Genomic DNA, 22,293 nt, shown 5'->3' on the forward strand with positions numbered 1-22,293 from the left:
GCTTTTGGAGCATTCAGATTGCTCTCTGGAGGCTTCCCTGGAAATCGGCAGAGTTCGCAGCAGGATGTATTGAAAAGATATTGAGCACATAATCCTCAGCTCCTTCATAAACGCTGATCCACAGCTGGGTCACATCAGCTGCTGCAGAGCAGGAGCAGTAGTAACAGATGCTACCAATACAGAAATATGTCGGCTTTGTTAAGCCTCAGGTTTTGCAGAGGCAGACACAGGCCAGTCCCACACATCACGCTCATTTTTGACTCTGTGAGGTTTGCGTGGAGAGGGACACCCTTTACCACCCATTTTATCTACTGATTCAAACAGCAGAACCAGTTTTCTCAACAGTTGGGGCCATATTGCCTAACCGCGGGCATTTATTAAAGGCTCTCAATGTATGCGTACTGATTATTTATCACTCTGAGCAAGGGTCGGTTGTTCTTGGCTAGAAAATGATGACTATTGCTCAGTGCTTTCTTGACCTTAGTCTCAAAGATTAAGTTAGTCAGCTGTCTTGGTGGACTGAATACAGTCTTGCTCTACTGGAGTTGGTCCAGTTCCAATTCTAGAAACTCTTGGAGGACATTTTTCTATTTTATTGGTTCCACGTACTTTTCCCTTTAAGCCTCTCTTTTCCACCTACCTAGGAAAGCCAGTCGTCAACGGTTCTGCTTAGGAGTCCTTTCTTCTTTATTGTCTTCAGTAAATACTTTATCTTATTTTCTTTAATGAGTGCCCTGTCACCTCTGTATTATGCAAGACTTCTTTGGTGCATCCAAACCAAACAGTAACTACCAACCCCCAGGACACCCACTCTAATGATGAATCCAACAGATCAGATAGAGAAGTAATTCAAAGGAATCGTTAGTAATCTTAGCTTGCACAAGAAAAAAAATGAAATACAATACAAAGTGTACTTATTTGATCTGTTCACATTTAGCATCAATGATAGAGATAGTGTAAAGTCGACAGATCTCAAATTTTAATTACCTTGAAATTTGCATAGTGGTTTACTAAATGCCTTTTTGTTTAAGACTGTTTAATACAGTATTTAATTAAATCTCATTCTAGGTCAAAGTAATTTAATTAAAAAAACTTATTGCCTGTAGGTCCTACATAAACAGTTGAGCATACCTTGTGCTTGCAGATCATATGATCACCAACAAACTTGCTTCCTCACTCACGGACTAGCTGATTACTTCAAAACCTCTATTACTGGAAATGGGGAAACAGGGAAAATGCTTTGCAATTGGTAAATCCCAACACAACATACAGTCATCCCACAGGAAAGCACTTCTGTACAGAGGGGCTGTTGCGGTGTAAGTGGGATCCCGCACAGCAAGCCCAGCACACAGCCTTCTCTGAGTGGGAACAGGAGTGAGGGGATACAGTATTTTAAGTTACACTCCAAGGGATTTTACTATAAAACACTGAAAAAATCCCAAACACACATATTCCTCTTCTGCCAGGATGCACCTAACACAAAACTGGTAGCTTTAGGATATCTTTAGGTACTTGTACCTGGCCCAAAGCGTGTCAAATTTGATGCACAACAATCCAGTCATCAGTTTACAATGTGACAGTACAAACAGTGCTCTGCCAAGGACCTGGGCAATCTTGCACAGATTAAAAACATATTTAAGTCTTGGCAGTATTTCCCTCTTACCCTTCTAAGATTTTTCATTTCCAAATGAAAATTTGTCCAAGCTCGTGACTATCTTGAGAGCCAGGGTCCATCAGCTGTGGGTTGTAACACCTCACAGACTCTCCTGGCCCTGCTTCCCCTCCATTCCAAATGCTGCCATGAAGACTATTTTCTGTTTCCTTGCTTTGATGATAATGAATTCATATTTACAACAGCAGATTCAGAAATGCCTGAAGACTTTCAAGGTCCCTCTGAGCAGAGTCTATCTTTACCCATCATTTCTTATTTGTTACTGAGCTATTGATCCTAACTCTGCCAGGGACACCAGCCTCTGTTACCCAGTCAAAAAAATCTCCGAAGACATTTAGATTTTCCCCCAAGAGGCTCCCACTTCTGGGCAGAGTTTGTTCAAAACACCTGCAAGGCCACACCTTACTATCTTCTTGAAAAATCTTAGAAGAAATCTAGAAAGGTTTTTCTTTAGCATGACATCTACAAAAATTTGACAGATTTGTTGGGATTGTGGCTTATTTTAAGAGAGCTACTATCTTATTTTTCTCTTGTATTTATTTGTTGCATTTAACTGCTGCTTTCTGACATACTTAGCATGCAATCTTTTGCAGTCTTTGCAGTCCATATTCATAAAGCACCGAGTGCAGCGAGGTGTTGGCCCACAAGGAGGGCTTCTGAAATGCTGTCATTATACAAATAAGCACAAAGAAATAACAACAGCATGTGGAAAGGATTAATTTTACCCTCTGCTTTTCATCAGTAAGAAAAAGAGGAGTCTAATATCCAGACAGAAAATAACTAGCGCATATTGCAGACAGACTACATGTACCAGATAATGTGCAAAGAAGAGATTTCACAGGATGCCTCGTGATTACCTTCTACAGGGGATCAATCTGCATATCTGCAGATGAGTTTCATTCTTCGTGACAGCATAAAAGAGGGTCCAGGCTGAAGCACACTTAGGCACCTTCACGTCTGACTTGCCTCATTCTTGGCTCCTTCACTGCTGTTCCCTCTACTGGGGGTGGGCACACAGGTCTCCCAAAAGGCCACTCAGCTCCACATCTGGATTCATGCTCTTTAGTTCAATATTGTTTAGCAGCATATGCCAAGGATATTTTCATGAAGTAGCATGCACTATCACACAAACCATCTCTTTTCTTTGTTTATCCAATTCTAAAATGACTTAAAATGCATTAAAGAAGGGAAAATATGCACTTGACAAGGCAGAATAGGAAGTTTTGAAGAAGCATGATTGCTGCTTGATTTGCAGAAGTGTGAAGCCCCCAGAAGCTCTGTGCAGGTCTTGGCTCTCTCAAAATAAACCTTAAAGTATTTAATAAACGTCCTTTGACACCTGTGGGTACCTTGTAAAAATCAGGCTATCCCAGGGAACACATGTACAGAAGCAGTCACTATTTTTTGTAGGCTATGCTGCCATGTGCAGCTGCTTATTTAAGTCAAGCTTTGAACTATGAATGAGATGCACATAGAAAACGTTGCAATGCTGTGGCAAATTATGTAAATATCACACACAAGGAAGCACCCTCAAACAGTGATCTTGTTTGTGTTCTCTCTTAATTTCCGTCAGCGTGGATTTTAACTAAACAAACACCGTTCTTCTTGTGTTGTTACTTGGAGAGAGAACCCAGTGGGAACTCTACTTCTTCTCTGAACATGTCCTAGATCTTTCTAGCTTAAAACCTCCATCACCCGCATCCCTGGACATTTCTACTTTCACCTGCAAAAATTAACCCCTAATTCTGCTGTATCTTTCCAGATCTCAAGGCAATTGGTTACTAGGCAACCACCCCCTTCTTTTCCCTGGCCTGCTTGTTTAATTGAAGCCTGTGCTAAATAACATCACCAAAGAGGAAAGGCACTCTCTAACGGTGAATAGTTCTTACTAAAGTGATGGGTAGAGCTTTGGTACAAGGGGGATGGGTACAGGAAAGCTGTCCCCTCCTTAAAATGTCCTCTTATCACCAGCAAACAATTGCTAAATATACAAGGAAAGACCTTTCGCCTATTTGTCTTCTAACCCTGCCATAGGAGACCTGCATGAAGGCTAGGTCTGCACCGTCTGGTGACCTGCCCCAGGGAACACTCACTCTTCATCCATCTGCTCATCTCCCATCCACACCACCTGATGGAGCCCTCCGTGGATGGAGGGAACCACTGAACTGCCTGGCCTTTCTCTGGGAAGAGACCTAGACCTGTTTCTCCATGGACAGGACCTGCAGCTGACCTACCCCGTCTGCCTCAAGACAAACAGGGGATACAGAGCACCCTTGGGGAGCAAACCGAATTGACAGCGCTCCCCGTGTACATGGGCAAGCAACTCCACCACTGGAGTTTGGGTCCACCAGACCCAAAATGAGGTCAGTCCCACTGCAAATATTTTGGTGCAGACTTTCAAGCAGGTCTAATCCAGCACACAGTGTTCCCGCACCAATAACCTGCATGCACAGCAGGTAGGTCTGGAAACAGAGCTGGAATGTTTGCACCAATTCCTGAAAGCACAGATACAAAAGGTGCTACCTTTCAAAAAGTACAGGCCCTTCTGCTTTCTGCAGTACTGTCACTCAGAGGAAGGTGGAAACATGGACCAGAAAGTCAGATCTCTTAGTAACACGCTACAGTTCTATACTCCAAATGGAACATGAACAAGCGTGTGTCTTGGGTGCACGGAGAAGGTGAGAACATTTTTGCAAGATGCAAAGAGCGCTAATGTGAATGACAACTGTCTCAGTGCACAAAAACCTTAATGATTTGGTAGTCATTAAAATGACTGGTTTCTGGCTAGACCAATTCAGTAAATCAGTTCTCCACGCTGCTGTATGAGTCCCAGGAGAGGAATTAGGAACTTGCAAGAAGTTGGGGAAGAGAAGCTGCAGCAGCCTCCACCCAGATGACTTTAAAACTGCTACAAAAACAGCTCAAAACTGGAGCCTATCTACTAAATATTCCCATTGCTGTGTTAGATGGAAAGTTGTGATGGGGATCTCACTGCTGCCATAGACATGTCTACGGTGCTAGGCGCAAAGCCTAACTTGTAAGAAGCTGCTGACTAGACCTGCTCCAAGCCTGGCCTCGCAGATGAATTTAAGTAACATTCACAGAAAAGGGAGCAAAAAATAAATCTACGAGTTTCCTTATTTAATGAATGGAGAATGAATTATGTAATTGATTTTTAGGAAGAGTGCTTAACCAGAGAAACAACTGACCTAAGTCTAGGGCAAAGCAGGAACGGTATCAAACATTTTCATAAAGTGAGAGCTGTGGAGCAAGGACTTCTTCTAAAGAGAGCTTTGCCTGGCTTCTCCACATAACTCTTCACTCCCTGGAAGCCAAATTCTTGTCTAAGCAAATTCTGCCAAGCTGCAGAGCTAGACCTTATAGGCTGGCTCCATCCCACCAAATCGAAAGCATTTAAATAAATGCCTTCATAAGCTTAGAACCTGGTTAGAATCATAGAGTCATTTAGGTTGGAAAAGACCTTCAAGATCATCAAGTCCAACCATCATCCATGCCCACTAAACCATGTTAGGGAGTACCCCATCTATGCACTTTTTTAATACCTCCAGGGACGGTGACTCAACAACTTTCCTGGGCAGCCTATTCCAATGCGTGACAACCCTTTCAGTAAAGAAATTTTTCCTAATATCTAACCTAAATCTCCCTTGCCGCAACTTGAGGCCTTTTCCTCTCGTCCTATCTCCAGTCACCTGACAGAAGAGACCAGCACCCACCTCACTACAGCCCCCCTTCAGGCAGTTGTAGAGAGCGATAAGGTCTCCCCTCAGCCGCCTCTTCTCCAGACTAAACAGCCCCAGTTCCCTCAGCCGCTCCTCATAAGACTTGTGCTCCAGGCCCCTCACCAACTTGGTTGCCCTTCTCTGAACACGCTCCAGCACCCCAATGTCTTTCTTGTAGTGAGGGACCCAAAACTGAACACAGGACTCGAGGTGCGGCCTCACCAGTGCCAAATACAGGGGAACAACCACCTCCCTGCTCCTGCTGGCCATACTAGTTCTGACACAGGCCAGGATGCCATTGGCCTTCTTGGCCACCTGGGCACACTGCTGGCTCACATTCAGCTGGCTGCCCACCAGCACCCCCAGGTCTTTCTCTGCCGGGCAGCTTTCCAGCCACTCTTCCCCAAGCCTGTAGCGCTGCATGGGGTTGTTGTGACCCAAGTGCGGGACCCGGCACTTGGCCTTGTTGAACCTCATACAGTTGGCCTTGGCCCATCGATCCAGCCTGTCCAGATCTCTCTGTAGAGCCTCCCTACCCTCAAGCAGATCAATCCTGCCTCCCAACTTGGTGTCATCTGCAAACTTGCTGAGGGTGCACTCAATCCCCTCGTCCAAATCATCAGTAAAGATATTAAACAGAACGGGGCCCAACACTGAGCCCTGGGGAATGCCACTTGTGACCTGCCGCCAACTGGATTTAACCCCATTCATCACAACCCTCTGGGCTCGTCCATCCAGCCAGTTTTTCACCCAGCGAAGAGTACACTCGTCTAAGCCATGAGCCGCCAGCTTCTCAAGGAGTATGCCATGAGAGACAGTGTCAAAGGCCTTGCTGAAGTCCAGGTAGACAACAGCCACAGCCTTTCCCTCATCCACTAGGTGGGTCACCTGGTCATAGAAGGAGATCAGGTTGGTCAAGCAGGACCTGCCTTTCGTAAACCCATGCTGACTGGGCCCGATCGCTTGCTTGTCTTGGACTTGCTATGTGAGTGCTCTCAAGACAAACCCACAAACCGTTCCATAATCTTCCCTGGTACCGAGGTCAGGCTGACAGGCCTGTAGTTGCCTGGATCCTCCCTCCGACCCTTCTTGTAAATGGGCATCACACTGGCAAGCCTTCAGTCCTCTGGGACCTCCCCTGCTGACCAGGATCACTGATAGATGATGGAGAGTGGCTTGGCAAGGACCTTCGCCAGCCAGTTCCCTCAGTACTCTTGGACAGATCCCATCAGGTCCCATAGATTTGTGAATGTCCAGATGGCGTAGTAGGTCACTAACTATTTCCTCCCGGATTAAGGGGGGTAGATTCTGCTCTTCATCCTTACGTTCCAGCTCAAGGGTGGAGTACCCTGAGGATAACTGGTCTCCCTATTAAAGATCGAGGCAAAGAAGTTATTAAGTACCTCGGCCTTTTCCTCATGTCTGGTGGCTACATTCCCTTCTGTATCCATTAAAGGATAGATATTCTCCTTGGGATTCTTTTTACTGTTAACATATTTGTAAAAACATTTTTTGTTGTCCCTTACAATAGTGGCCAGATTTAGCTCTAGCTGAGCTTTTGCCTTTCTAATTTTCTCTCTGTATGATCTAACAAGATCCCTGCACTCCTCCCAAGTTGCCCGCCCTTTCCTCCAGAGACGATAAACTCTCCTTTTTATCTTGACTCCTAGCAAAAGCTCCTCATTCAGCCAGGCCGGTTGTTTTCCTCGGTGCTTCGACTTGCGGCACATGGGAATAGCCTGGTCCTGAGCCATTAAGATTTCCTTCTTAAAGAATGTCCATCCCTCCTGGACCCCTTTGCCCTTCAGGACCGTCTCCCAAGGGACTCTCTCAACCAGTGCCTTGAAGAAGCCAAAGTTTGCCCTCTGGAAGTCCATAGCGGTGGTTTTGCTGACCACCTTCCTTGCTTCACCAAGAATTGAGAATTCTATCATTTCATGGTCGCTAAGCCCAAGATGGCCTCCAACCATCACAGCTCCCACCAGTCCTTCCCTGTTCATAAACAACAGATCTAGCAAGTCTCCTCCCCTGGTTGGCTCACCCACCAGCTGTGTCAGGAATTTATCTTCCACACACTCCAGGAACCTCCTAGATTGTTTACTCACTGCTGTGTTGTATTTCCAGCAGATGTCTGGAAAGTTAAAGTCAGAATATGTCTTGATCTAACAGGAAAAAAAAACCAAAGTACTGTGGATCAGTATTAAAGATTCACAAAGGGATCACCAGGCTCAGGGCAGCAATGAAAGCAGCAGCAATGGTTGCTTGAAGAGGTTCTACAGGGTTGGTTCACACCTCACCAAACATGCAGTCACCTCACTGCCAGACTGCACACAGCCTGGAGGGCAGGGGAGAGGGGGAATCTCTGAAAAGGAGGTCAACCTCTGCCGTAACAGCTGTTTCCCAGTTCAGTCTGGCAGTGTGACTGGGTATCCTCTGGAAACAGAAAGGGCAGCCACTAGAGCCTACCAGAACTGCAGCAATCCCTAAAAATGTGACACGATGCCTGCCATCACCTTGTGACACATGCAAACAACTAGACAGCATTGTAGCCCTTCCATCAGGGATGTCTGAGTATTTACAGTAGCACTAAGGATGCTTTCATGTGACCCCAGAAGTTATAACACAGACACAAGCACCTCAGGTTTCATTTGCACTGGGGCCACTCTCGCTTGAGTTATACTAGTTAGAGAAGAGCATCTTGAGCTAATTCTGCAGTGAAAATCTGTCTAGAGCCTTAGAGAAAACCCCAGCTGGTATTACTGTGGGACACATCCACTGCTTAATTATTGTTAGAGCTGTGGCTCAGAAAGATTAGGTGGTTTATTACAGTTGCTGTCAGAACCAGCCTTCCTCCCCCCTGCTTTTCATGTGCAAGTGCATGCTTCTTCTCCGACTTGGCTGGAGGACAAGCCCAACAACAGCAACTCACCTGCTTCTGGAATCACAGGATTAAGAGCAGGGTTTTAAAATTTTCTTAATTTTTTTTCATGGCAAGATTATTCAAGGAAAAGGACCAAAATGGATCAGCAGATCAAAGGGAAGGACTCTGTTACCAATTATTCCAAGGCACTCTATCACACTGAGCCTAATCCTACCCTTATCAATATGATAGTAAAATCTGGTACCAGCATGGCACTTAAGACTTTCTTCATGTCTTTACATTTCCACTTCCCTCTAGTTTTAACAGATTTGCCAGTAACAACAACTATTGCATCTCTAACCTCTGGCCACCTTAGTGCCTCCATCTAAACCCACTGCACTGCAAGACTCCTCTGTAGGATGCCTGTTTTAAACATTAATGTCTAAAATAATGTCTTTAGTAGAAGCAGCAGATGCACAAGGCAGAAATAAAGACATACAGAGCAGGAAAGACGGAGGACAGCACTGATTAAGTTTTGCTGTGTTACAGCTTGTTCTTCCAGAAAGGTTTGCCATCAGCTGTTCCCTAGCACTGTGCATGTGTCTCTTCTGGCTGGAAAGCACTGCATTGTGTGTCAGATGCAGCACGATTTCTTCTCGCTATTGATCACTAATTGCAGACTCACTTCAGGGCCAGTCAGCCTCTCTGCTCAATGGGATGCTGCATTTCACCTTTATAAAAAATCCTTCCTGGCCATACTACACAGAAGACCCTACAATGAGAGACACAATATACTAATTAAGTTACATAAGCTGTATATTTTCTCCCATCCCATGTAAAAAGAGTGGTGCAATTCTCTAAAACCTCTGAGGATACAGACCAAAATGATATATAACCAGTAGCAAAAAAAAAGGGCCCCACCTCTTCTGGCCATACATCCTTAAAAGGTCCTTTCACAAGGAAAGCGCTGTTAGGCTGGGAAATGGAAATAAAGCATATTGGCTCAATCTGGTCACAAATGGGCAGATAATAAGGAATAAATCTATCAGAAATTATCAAAATAGGGGAAAAAAAAGACAATTTTTGTACTTATTTACACTGTATTCACATCCAGAGGGAACCTGTGTAGCTCTTGTTTTAAATTCCCCGAGTGAGGGAGACGTTTATACGATTTCACTGCCTCGATTGTATTTACCCTATTTTATGTTACCACAAAGAGGACTTAAAGCTGATAAAATATATTTCCAAAGAGCACATTAGTCTCCTTTTGGAATGATGAGTTTCCATTAAGACTGACAGGTATTTTCCATAATTTCCCATGGGAGACTATCCCCAGACTTCTCTAAAAGGTTTTCAAACCCCACTGCTGCTGCCATTCACAAGGCACAAGCAAAACACCCTGCTCCTGCTGTCCAATTCCAAGCGCTCTTCAAAAACAAATGACAAATTCTCCAACAAATTGCTACTGAATACAATTGGCCTGCCCTCCTTGATTTTGCTTATAAGGAAGAGTGTTTTGTTCGCATTACTCTTCCTGCCAAAAGCATATTATCACAAGCTAAAGGGGGAAATTACTTTGCGGGAGCCTTTAATTAAAAGAGGGTTGCATTTCATTGCCTTTTTTCTCTGTGATAGACATTGCTATCCCTCCCTTCTCATTTCTGCATCTCCCAAAACCCAATCTGAACAGGTTGGCATGATGGTCTTTTACCAAATCTACATGAAATTTGCTCCTTTTATACACTGGCAGAATGCAGCACTGCCTAACGCTATAAATAACTGTTTTATTCATCAAGGACCTACCTGGCACTGGCCATCACACTGCTCTTTCTATCACTGTGCAATAATTACAAATTACAATTTTCTCACCAGTGTGTTATTTAGCATTAAGAAATAATTGCAAGGAGCACAGTATCACAGTCTGGCTTTTTTTTATTATTATTTTCTTGTCCCATTAATTGCATCTAAATTGTTCAAATTTTAATGTGTTGTTGAGAGCAAAAAATAATTAAAAGCATCTTTTTCTATATTGTTAACTTTTCTCTAGACTAGGAAACTAGTTTTTTGTGCCTGCCATGACCCTAACTGAACTGCTATGTTCGTTTTTTCTCAGATGAGAGATAGCGTATGTGTGAGTGTGTGTTTTTTTGATGATTAGACTCTTTACCTCTGCTTCACTTCTATCTTCACGTCTATCTAGCTGACTGAAATATCAGTCAGAAGCCTGTACCAGACATACCAGTGCTATTTGTGATCAGATATCTTCCAGGATTTGCCGCCTGGCAGACCACTGCAAGATTTTAAGACCTTCTGCAGTAATTTCATTTTTTCCTGGAAACAGAATTTTCTCCTCTAAATGGATTCCCTCTTCCTTTTGGGGCTGATACACATCTATGAAGCATATCTTGCTTTCCTTGCTTAAAAACTCCTGGATCAGCAGAAGTGTGTGCAACAGTAGGTGTTAAGGGTTTCTCTGACAGCATGAGGCATTTGGATGGTACACTCCTAAGCCCATTTCAAAAGAAACTACAGGGGTTTTATTTTCACTGTTATACAGCACAAATTTATCACAATTGGAATAAAAGACTTAGAAAAAAACCCATAAGGACCTTCTTGTCAAGAAACCATTATCTAAATAGCATCTGAGATGTATCACAAGCACAAAACCACATTCTTTCCTCAGGAGATGCCTTTGAAAGCCAAGAGGTAAAAAAAGCAGGATAAAATACAGGGTTCAGAAAAAGATGACCCAAGGTCTATACACTATAATTCAGCATACATGAGCTCCAATCCAAAACATGGAAACACTGAGGAAAATTAAGGTAAATCACCCTAAAGAATGAAGTCACTGTGTAGGAGGTTGTGTCCCTTAAACCTACAAGTGGATGCTTTCATTCAAGCATAAAGTAGTCATAACTCACAACATCGTAATTCTCCTTAGAGGTTTTTATGTGCTCTATCACAGATGCATTGACTTAAAGCATTAGCAGATTTGGCTTATCTTTCCCCTATGTATTTGTGTATATATGGCCCTGCTCGGCGACAACTGATTTGAAAGTTGAGCTCAGATTTAACATGGCAAATTGCCCTATCACTATAAATTTCTCTCACCCAAAAATAACTGCAGGAGGGGTGAGGAAAGGAGGGAAGTCCTGAGCACAGCCAATGCTATAAAAGTATCTCCTGAACTCCACTTTGAACAGCATTTTAGAAATACTTGGACCACCTGAAGCTTTAGTATCTCCACATCATCTCTCTCAGGTATTTCTGTGAACATGCCAGGTTACAGCCAGAGCGCTGAGCCATCTTGGTCCTCTTGGTAGGAGAGAATTGCCATTACAGGACAACAGAAGCTAAGGCTGTTTAAGAAATGACATTATAAAAGGCATTTTAAGAATCCGAGTTATAAAAGCTGTGGCTCTAGTCTAAAGAATGAGTCCATTAAAGAAAGTGTCACTAGATGTTTCCATGTTTATTATGTGCTAGTAACTCTGGGCTGAATGTGCCCAATTTGTGAGTACAAAGACATTTTTCTTCTAACAGCCAATCTTAAAAACTCAAGCTGGGATCTGAAAGGTGGGGTGGGTTTTTCATTCTCATACCTCATTACTAGTAAATGTCAATTAATATATACTTGCTTATGTAGCTGTAACTGATCTTTATTATTCTATTTTTTAATCTTGAAACCTGTTCAAATACAAGAGCCAAAAAATGCAAACCAGACTACAGAGTTTACACAATGATGACCCAGCGCCTATACACCGTAACTCAACATACGTGAGCACAAATCCCAAACATCTGACTTAAGCCACAAATGTTGCAAAACTAATAACCAAGATAAACGGTGAAGATACCACAGTTTAGAGTCAAACCCTCCCCAGATGACTGCATGGGTTGTTATTGTCCTCTGAACTCCTGCCAGTATCTTTTCAGGAACGAGCTGCTCGGGGCTCAATGTATTATCCTAGACACAGTCGCAAAAAGCCAGATAGGAAGGTTATTACCTCCCTATATTATCATATAGTATCTCTGTCATCACTTCCCTGGTGGCAGGCATACAGTATTGTGAATTTATATTTAACCTATGGCTTAAATGCTGGAAGGGCAGGAGTTTATCAAAATGGCTTTGAGCAACAACTTGTACTCCACCCGCACATGCTCAAGCCACCAGACAGGCTTAGATGAAGCCAACTTGGAGCTGCTGCCTCTCCCTGGGATCAAGGCAGGAAGCAGTTTAAGTCAGTAGCCATTCTGTAATGAAATGAGATTTTTAGAGGACTATCCTAAATTACAATTAGTTCATAATAATTAGTGAGGAACAACAACAAAAATAGCATTCATTCACTTAAAATGATTTTTAATGTTATAATGACTGGTACATAATTATACCAGAGAAGGGCTATTTAAAAGAGGGGAAAAAAGATAACTTCAAAAGAAGAGAATTCATTTGGTGTTTATTTGCTTCAGGGTTCTAATTACTCTGGAAACCAGCAGCCCTCCTGATAGGATTACTGACACAAACGCAACTGCAGCTGCAAGGAACGCTGAGCACATCAGTTTTTTAGCACCATTAAAACAGTCCTCTATAAATACCAGATGCATCTATCTATCTATTACTCTCCCTTCTCAGCACTTACCAGCCGAGCAGTTGCAGAGCATATCACAAAAATGAAATGTGTAGCTGTGGCAGAACTGGCGCAGTAGAGCAAGTAATTTGTATCAGGCTGTATAAGAGTTTAAGTTTTATTATTAAGTATATGTCACAGATATACTAGCACCAGTTCATCTTTTTTCCCCTTATAGTTCAGATTTATACACTTATTAATAAAATACAGACGGTCATTTCAACACCCTCATTTAGCAGAATAAGCCGGTCAAATCTGGTCAGAGTCGCATGGACTCCATGTGGCAAAGCACAGAGCCCTGGCAACTTTAATTGTTGCCGTCTAGAAGAGATTTATGATGCTATCCATCCCGGTCCTAGCTAATAAATCACATCTTCCTCCAGCCTTCAGTGGATAGGTCAGATGAAAAAGGCTGGTAGGTCTCATTAGTGCTCCCGAAAGTGGCGCAGAGGTAGAAAGGGAGCCATGAGGCTCAGCATTGCTTTCGCTTTTGCCCACACGGATTCTCAGAGAATTGCTTTACCTGATGGCGTTTTGAAAACCATTAAGAGGAGGATTTTTCCTCAGGAACAGAAGCTGGAGGAGCTTCAAGCTGGTGTTCAGTTCTGGTCCCAGCACAGATTTCCCATGCAACCTAAAGCATGTGGTTTGGTGCCTCTGTGCCTCATCCTTCAAGGAGCAACCTTCAGATGATGCTTCCTACCATTTGTTTTGGTTAGTAGGTAAGCTCTTTAGGACAGCCACTGCCTTCTACTATGCACATGCAGCCATTCTCACCAGGGGGTGGCAGGTAAAACAACAATACAAAACAATAGCTAAAAGATCTGGAAAATACCTTCAAATGTCAAGTTTTTGCATTCTGTGTCCCCCCCTCGCTTTTCTAGCAAGCTAATAAGAAAAATCAACGTCGCAGAGCAATTAGGCATTTCTTACGTCCAGTCTGAACAGCATCAAGGAGAAAAAAGTAGAAATGTTCTATAAAATAATACATTTACCAAAACACCCAAGAGACAGGGAAACGCCAAACTGGCAGTTTCATTAAGAGATCATCCTCTAATGGTCTTCATGCAGCAACATCAGTGGAGAAATTAAAATTGTTACATTTTACTCTTAATAACTGTATTGTAAGACCCGCAAGAGAGGGAGGGAGCCTGCACTTACAACTACACCATATGTGTTCTGAAGCCTGGCAACACAAGTCCGACGGGGCACAAAACATGAGTTCCAGTGTTTAATATCTTCATAAGTGATCTGGATGATGGGATCAAGTGTACCCTGATGAAGTTTGCTGATGATAACAAACTGAGTGGGGAAGCGGACACTTTGGAAGGGAGAGCCACCCTGCAGGAAGACCTGGATAGGCTGGAGGAGTGGGCTAACAAGAACCTTATGAAGTTCAACCACGACAAATGTAAGGTCTTGCACCTGGGAAAAAATAATCCAAGTGTGCAGCACAGGCTGGGATATACCCAGCTGGGGAGCAGCTCTGTGGAAAGGGACCTGGGACAACAAGCTCAATATGAGTGAACAGTGTGCTGCTGCAGCAAAGAAAGCCAACAGGATGCTGGGTTGCATCAACAAGGGCATCACCAGCAGAGATAAAGAAGTCATTATCCCCCTCTACTCAGTGCTTGTCAGGCCACACCTGGAATACTGTGTTCAGTTTTGGTCCCTCCTATACAAAAAATATGTGGACAGGCTGGAGGGGGGCCAGAGAAGGGCCACAAAGATGATCAAAGGACTGGGAAGCTTGCCATATGAGGAAAGGCTGAGAGGACTGGGTTTGTTCAGCCTTGAGAAAAGAAGGCTTAGGGGAGACCTTAACATGTTCTAGTATTTAACGGGTGGCTACAATAAAGATGGAGACTCCCTTTTTACAAGGAGTCACATGGAAAAGACGAGGGGTAATGGGTACAAGTTACTCCTGGGGAGATTCCGATTGGACACGAGGTAAATTCTTCGCAATGAGAACAATCAGCCATTGGAATAATCTCCCCAGGGAAGTGGTGGATTCCCCAACATTGGACACTTTAAGATTTGGCTGGACACGGTGCTGGGCCATCTTGTCTAGACCGTGCTTTTGCCAAGAAAGGTTGGACCAGTTGGACCTTGAGGTCCCTTGCAACCTGGTATTCTGTGATTCTATGATTTTTCATGTCATTATAGGGCAGCTCTGTAATGTATACAAATATTGTCTAATTCATGTGAAAACATACTTACCTATTAGTAATGAAAACATTCCCCTACTCCTCATGCTGAGTGCATTCCCAACACAAAAGAAAAAGAAAGTCTGTGCACTAGAACGTAATGTATGGTACAGTGATCCAAGTTTAAATGAGCTGGCTCAAGAAAAGGAGCTACGGTAGCAGAGCACAAAGCTTTTTCTCCTCCAGGTAGACTCCTCCAAGCTCCCTGGCTGGATTATGTTTCTCCACAACATGCTGCAGAAGGCAGTGCACACATACCCAAAGACAAAACAAACACAGCAGATGCAGAGACACAAGGAAACAGTGAAACACTGGTCAGCAAGACAGCAAGCAGTCAGCACACTTCAGTAGCTCAAATGCTGGCAAACTTTCAGCCAGCAAGATACAGTCATCAGGTGGGATCTGAAGGAGACCACGGGGTGACTTTGTGGTAGCTCTCAGGCAGCTCTTACCAAGGAAGAGCATAGGTGCATACCATCATTTAGACATGGGTGATGGGAGGTGGAATTGCAGCAATGGGGAATGACCTTGCTAGTCCATAAAAGCTGCCAGGGAGGAAGGGAGCCCAAGAAGGGCTGAACAAAAGAGAAGCAGCTTGAACTTCATATGTACAAAAGAGTGAGGCCTGAAAAGGATTCCCAGTCACTTTGTGGGGAACAGTTTCCCGAAAACTGCAGAAGTTCACTTTGCTTGTGCTTACAGGCATCCTAGAAGCAGGTTCATAAAGACAGTAATATTGGCCTGGAAATATCTGAAGTCGTCACTTATTTGAGTTGCATGTGTAACAGGAGGAAAAGACTGTATCATAACTTTGTTAATGACCTCATTAATGAAAACAGAATGAGACTCAGTGCTGCAAACCCTAATTGCTGGCTAATGCTTAAAATGGCAAATAGTACCTATTTCTTGAGCAGCCAGTCCCATTAAGCACCCCACTTGCTCCTTCCTCACATTTACGAGATGATGTTCAGCTTTTGAAGGGAAAGAGAGGGAATGAGAATGCTGCCTGCAGTCTCATAATAGCTTCAGTTGTGAAAAAGACACAGCTTCATGATTTGCAAAGTTGCTATTTTTGTACATGCTTGGAGAAAGCGCAGTTTAACAAAACTTCACAATCAGCGATCCTCACAAAATGTTCGGCATGTATTTGACAGTTCTTTACTAAGCTAATTCATTTTTTAAAAGCAGCTTAGCAGAGATAACCACTCAGATTTAGATTTGCATTCTTCTGTATGATATTCTTCAGTAGAAATGAAATACTTTGGAGATAAAAACAATCATATTGTTTCATTAGCCTGAAATATTTCAGATGGGGACAGCAATAAAAATAGATAGCTTTCAGATACGAGCACAGCAGAAAAACTGTTTCATAGTGAGAGTTCAGAATGCCTCTGGCAAATGACCTACTCTTCTAACAGCAAAAGTGCGAGTAAGGTCAGGTCAGCACGTGGACCGACTCGTTTGGCTGACGAAGGTCTTGCTGCTCTTTGAGCTCTGTGTGTTGTGCATCCTAATACACTGACTTTCAGTGCTTCCCAGGTTGCTTTATCTCATAGGGAAAAGCAAACACAGAGGCAAATGTTCCATAAACTCAAAAGATGGAGCCAGCCTTATGATCTACACACATTATTTTCCCTGAAGGTAAGTCAAATATGATGCCATTCACGTGTAGATGTCTCAGAGTGTTCTTCCTCCTTCAAACTCATGATGAGACATCACTCCTGATAGGAAATATTTATGAATGTCCCTTTTTCCAAGTCATCACAAGATTTAAGGAAGGTTGTGGAAGGCAGTGTGAGCCCCAAAGCAGATTTTAATCAATGCTTTACTGACCACCTTACACATTCATTTCTTTGTCGAAAAGCTAAAAATTACTTCCATTAGAAAAACAGGCATTTTAGAACCAAAGCACTATCATATAAAGCAAGCAAGACAATTCCAGACAAAATACTTCCTAATTCCTTTTCATCCTGGAAAGTTACTAAGACTTCAATAGAATATAACAAACACCACAACCTGGTAAAGCTTTTCAGCATGACCAGCAGAGTACCCTGTGGCAGCCTATAAAGCCAACTCATCGGTATTAACATACAGGAGACAACTTAGAAATGGAAAAAGAACTAAAACAAAATAAATGATATACTGAACTTCGACAGCCTTTCAGATTCGAATGTTATTGGTATATATCACTGAGATTTAATTTTTAAACTTCTGAGGTACATCAGAAGTTATTTTGGGAACTTAACTTAAGCTATGAGGCACAAGCTGACATTTTGAGGTATCATCAGAAAGATTACAATGAAATGTTAAAGAGAAGAGCTATTCCCTCTAGGCTGACTGAAGCAGGAATGGCACATCCTCATCTCTCCAAGTCCACCACAAGCCCTAAATTGTACAACAGCACACTTCAATTATTCCCCTGCTTTCAGTGTGCTAAAAATAAGACTGACATCATAAACCAATTTTAACTAATATTATAAAGCTAAGTGCATGCCAATGTCAGTAAATGAAATGTAAAATTAATTGTGCTGCAAAAGAGGAAAGCCTTGTGAAAGAATTCACTGTAGTAGTAAACGGTGAGCACTTTGTATGCCCTCAAGCTTCACTGAAATCATTACTACTTAGATGACACGAAGGCTAGTTTCATAAAGTCTTTTTCAACATGATGTTAATAATTTATTATCAGACAGACACAAAAACCAGCTAACCAAACTCCAAGACTCACTGAAGTTAGCTTCTCATGCTTTCAAGGGGCAGTATTTGGCCTTGCAGACGGGTGGCTGTTTACAACTGAAGTTTTGACAGAACACAACATTGCCTACTTTAGAGAGACAAAAGGTATCATTTTCTGAAATAAATACATATGTCATGTTCTCAGAACGGGTGATCATTAACCTAGAGAGATGACACTTGAACATGAAAATAAACAGATCAGAGGAACTTTTGAAAAGTGGCACTCAACATATCAAGTTTCTACACAGCCTCAAATCACTACTGCTTACTTTCCTGGCCAAACAAGATTTGACCGCTGTTAGCAATATACTCCCAGTGCACCTGTGGATGGGCAAACTGACTTCTATATGCCACCTTCATGCCCTGATTACAATATTGTCAGGTAGAGTAAGTGTCTTTTGGTGGTGATTGTGTTAAGAAACAGGAGGCAGGCAGGTAAGGTTGGCAGGGCACCACAGCCAGGGAGGAAAAAGGCACCTGGTAACTTGTAAAACCAAAAGAAAACAAAGAAGATGTTGAAATCAATAGGAGAGAACATCCTTTTAGACTTCTTCCTCTTTAAAAGTCACTTTTTTCTCACAACAACTGTAGTTTTAAGTGGTAAATGAAGCAATAAGGGAAGACTGAATTTGATGCACAACAGTTTTAGGACTAGAAGCTGAAAGTACAGAGATAACTTGTTCCATGCTCCCCGAGGGCATGCAAAATGCAGCTCTGAGTGAGTCACTGGACAGGCAGGGGAGTTCCAGGACGCAAATGGCCAATTTAACAAGCATGCTAATGTCCACTGAAGGGAATGACAATTAGAAGTGCAAGCTGTGTCTTAGGGATGAGATGAAGAGACAATGAGGAGATGCAGCTGTTTGGAAGGAAATGTGTTGAGCTGGGACCACTTTGTATCTCTTAGATGTGCTCTCTGCCACAGAGATCCTGACTCTGCTACAAAAATATTGACCATACTTTTGTGGAAGATGTTTTCAAACCAATCTAAATATCACATGAATACATTTTTATGCATAAAACATGGTCTTCAAACTCCCTGTGTCTTGATCCTATTCTGTAGAGGGGAATATTGCCTGCTACACAGGGATGAACACTAGTAAGTAGTAGTAAAATGCTGTGACTAGCTGGTGCTGGAGAATGAAGAAGTATTAACAGCCTTGTTCCCAACACTGCTCTTGATCAAAAGAGGTTACACTAAATACGTATAACTATAGCAGTTTATAATTAGTAAGTGTAAGAATAATAATTTTCAGAACATCTGTGGCTGCACTAAGACCACCAGTTCCTCAAACACTTAGCCAGCGAGCAACTTTGCTTTGTAAGGTCATACTCTGTGGTGTTTATATTCCATGGGTTTTGCATATGCATTCACGTTTGAAGAACTGGTTCCCAACACCATACCGCAGAACTCCATCACCATACATAATTTAACATGGCCATGTGAAATTTAGTTTAATATGCAAAGCAAAGATCACATGAAGTAATAAACATTTAATGTTAGTGGAGTTGAAGGTGACACACTACCATAAAATGAAAACATATAAAGCAGGATTTGTTCTTCCTGTCATCCTCTGCTAGACGACTTGATAACAAAATAACACACATGTATTTCCAGACTTAATCTGGATGCACAACAAAGCCTAAAATCTAAACTAACAGGCCCCAAGGATTTGGATCCAAGAATAGACTATGCCAAGAGAAAACAGTGAAATCTGATGATTACACTTTTCAAAAGAATGATCCCTCAAATGTGTCATGCCAAGATTATAAATGTAACTGAATATCCACAGAACCTACAGGCAAAATTTAAAATAGAAACCAGCCTTTAAATACAAGAATTTCAACCAGAGCCAAAGCTGAGTATATTTTTCTTAAAAAACAATTTTTGCTAGTTGTTTATTTTCAGTATATTGGTCATTAATGTGACACTGACCAGTAGCTTCTTCTTGCTTACACCCAATTTAAAAGAAATAATAATAATTAAAAAGTCTTATACCTACCAGAAAACCAACTTTCTTTCCCTACCAATTTGACCTTTTCTGTTTGGGAGACATTGATTTTTTTTACCGCCTGTGTTTCTAATGGAGCTTGAAATTAACACGGCTTTTTGTTTACCTCCTAATTTGTGCACCACCATCATCAGTGCTGTCAGCACAGCTCAGGGAATAGGGCTTGTTTACTGCTTCTGCATAACCAGCAGAAGGAGCACAGGAGCAGAAAATAGGTTTGGTTTAGAGTTTTTCCTTTATTTATTTTTTTTGCCCAGGTCCTTTTATAGGTTATGTATTAATGACTTGAGTGCTAATGTGGCCCATTTTGTCAATATTTCTTAAATGGAACACAGAAAGACTTGAGTTAGCTCAGGGATATGTTGAATTCCTTTGGCACATATATCATAAAAAGTTGGTATTATTGTTGTGTCAGTCCAAAGCATGTCAGCCTTTTGCACAGTGGGAGTTTCGGCAAGATGTAGCACCGCCTGTCTAATGTGGAATACCAGCTAGAGAAGTCCCACAGCAACTCATTCTCCAAGTAGCTGCTTTGGCACAATGTCCCGATCTCTGCATTAAGACAGCCTCCAATATCAGAGCCCTCGAAGTGGTACAGGAACAATGTAATCTTCTCTTCTCAGAGATTAATCAAATACTCAGGATCAGTACACAGGCTTGTACTCTTGAAGATCTGCAGCATTACCACCTCTGTAAGAATAAGTTCATTTCTCTTGGTCACCACCGAAGTGCATGGGCCAGGGGCAGGTGACATACACATTAATTTCAGTAAGTTACCATCCCATTATCATGTCCTTCAAAAACTGTATGGTTGCTATATGATATGTCCAATTAGCATGATAATAGGTCACTGTATAATTGACATTTGTGATACGCTATCAAACCATTAATATTGCCAACTAAAAATAACTCTATCCATTTTCCAGACAGGACTATGAATTCTATGCACTGATTTTATTTTGGTGCAAACGGATGGACTACATATTCTATGAAACCCGGTATATCTGTTTTTCATTAGTATTCAACCTAGACTTTTTTTCCTAAGAAACTTTGTGGTCCAAGGTGAGAGAGAACAATTCTGTTCCCAAACATCCCCATGCCATGCCACCATCCAGTTTTATGAACACTGGCATAATCTGTACACGTAAGAAAACTACTCGTTCATAAAAATATTCTAAACAGAATTTTGTTTTTTAAACCAGTCCACCTCTTCAAGTATTATACCCACAAAAACATACAAGTCTGATGATCTTCCTCAGCATAATCTCAATAACATCAGTTTCTTGTTGTTCTTGTCAGAAACGTACCCCCCTTCCCCAAATTCAGTATACCCTCCTACTATGTTCCGCAGTTTCCTCCTGCTTATAATATACCATTTAATGATCCTTAGAATTTAATGCTGCATTGATTCAATACCTTCAATGATGTGCAACATATATAACCATTAGGTATTCCTTAATAAAAATCCTGCTTCGTTCTTTGTGAAGGATCAAGAGCTGTGTTTTAAATACAGTGATGCGGTATGTTGAAAAACATATTTTACCTGCTCTGCCAACTGTGCTTCTATGTCAAAATAATACCTTTTAGTTAACTCAAACATACAGTGTATTCCAGTTGGGGTTTTTTTTCTGTATTCTCTCCACTCCCCAGATGACAATCTTGTTGATTTCTGCTTGTATCTTCATGCCTAAAGCCTTTTTCCCCTACAGAAGGTCATTAAGTTTCAGAGGGGTTTTTTTCTGCATGAAGCTACCAAAATTAGTTTGTCTCTCAGCACTGCCCTGTTAGCATCCCAGAGACTAAACAATTCTGCTTCCTCTGGAGACAGGAACTCAGAAAGGTCATCTCTTGACCCAACCAGACTGTGCATATGCACTCTGTATCCCCTAGGTTGTCTATGGGCTCTGTATAAATCATTATCAAGTAGTAGAAAGACAAAAGCTAATCTGATTTTTAATATACATCTTCTGGGGAAAAAAACCCAGAAACAAAAAAACAAAACACCACAACAAAACAAAGCCTGATTCTTCAGCTGAAAAAACTGTAAGGTATGAGCAAAAAAAGAAACACCAGGCAATGCAATTCCTAGCCTCCTAAACTGACTGTAAAAGGAGACATCATATTCAAGGAGGAGGAGAGGTTGACTAGCTTTGGAAAGTGAGTTACTTGGCCTTTAGAGGGCAGAAAATGCCCTGGTGGCAGGTTTGTGATGTGGAGACTTGTCCATTAGTGGGAATGTTAGAAAAGCTTATTCATTTTCTAAGTCATCCAATCTGATTTTAATCATCTGTTTACTTCTGGCCTCAGCTATATGGAAGCAAATGACAACAAAGACCACCAAGAGTCTCCTGAGCAAACCAGACTCAGTGGATTTTCTCAAAAATAGTTTAAATAAAAGATACTTGGACCACACCACAAGCACAGTAGGTCAATTTGAGACATAA

General features: G+C 42.0%; 1 protein-coding gene across 2 annotated transcripts in view; it reads right to left on the reverse strand.

Annotated features, from left to right (window-relative positions):
* SAMD12 (sterile alpha motif domain containing 12) overlaps window positions 1-22,293 on the reverse strand; it is a 179,667-nt gene that overhangs the window by 40,322 nt on the left and 117,052 nt on the right. Inside the window, exon 6 of one of the 2 annotated variants that reach the window (XM_075023850.1) lies at window positions 20,255-20,539. The exons of the other annotated variant lie outside the window; for it this stretch is intronic. Coding sequence (XP_074879951.1) covers window positions 20,469-20,539 — 71 coding nt within the window. The 3' untranslated portion in view covers window positions 20,255-20,468. Of the gene's footprint in view, window positions 1-20,254; window positions 20,540-22,293 lie in introns of those variants that run through there. 2 annotated transcript variants of the gene reach the window in all.

This window comes from Buteo buteo, chromosome 3, assembly GCF_964188355.1.
Source record: "Buteo buteo chromosome 3, bButBut1.hap1.1, whole genome shotgun sequence".
Taxonomy (NCBI): Eukaryota; Metazoa; Chordata; class Aves; order Accipitriformes; family Accipitridae; genus Buteo; species Buteo buteo.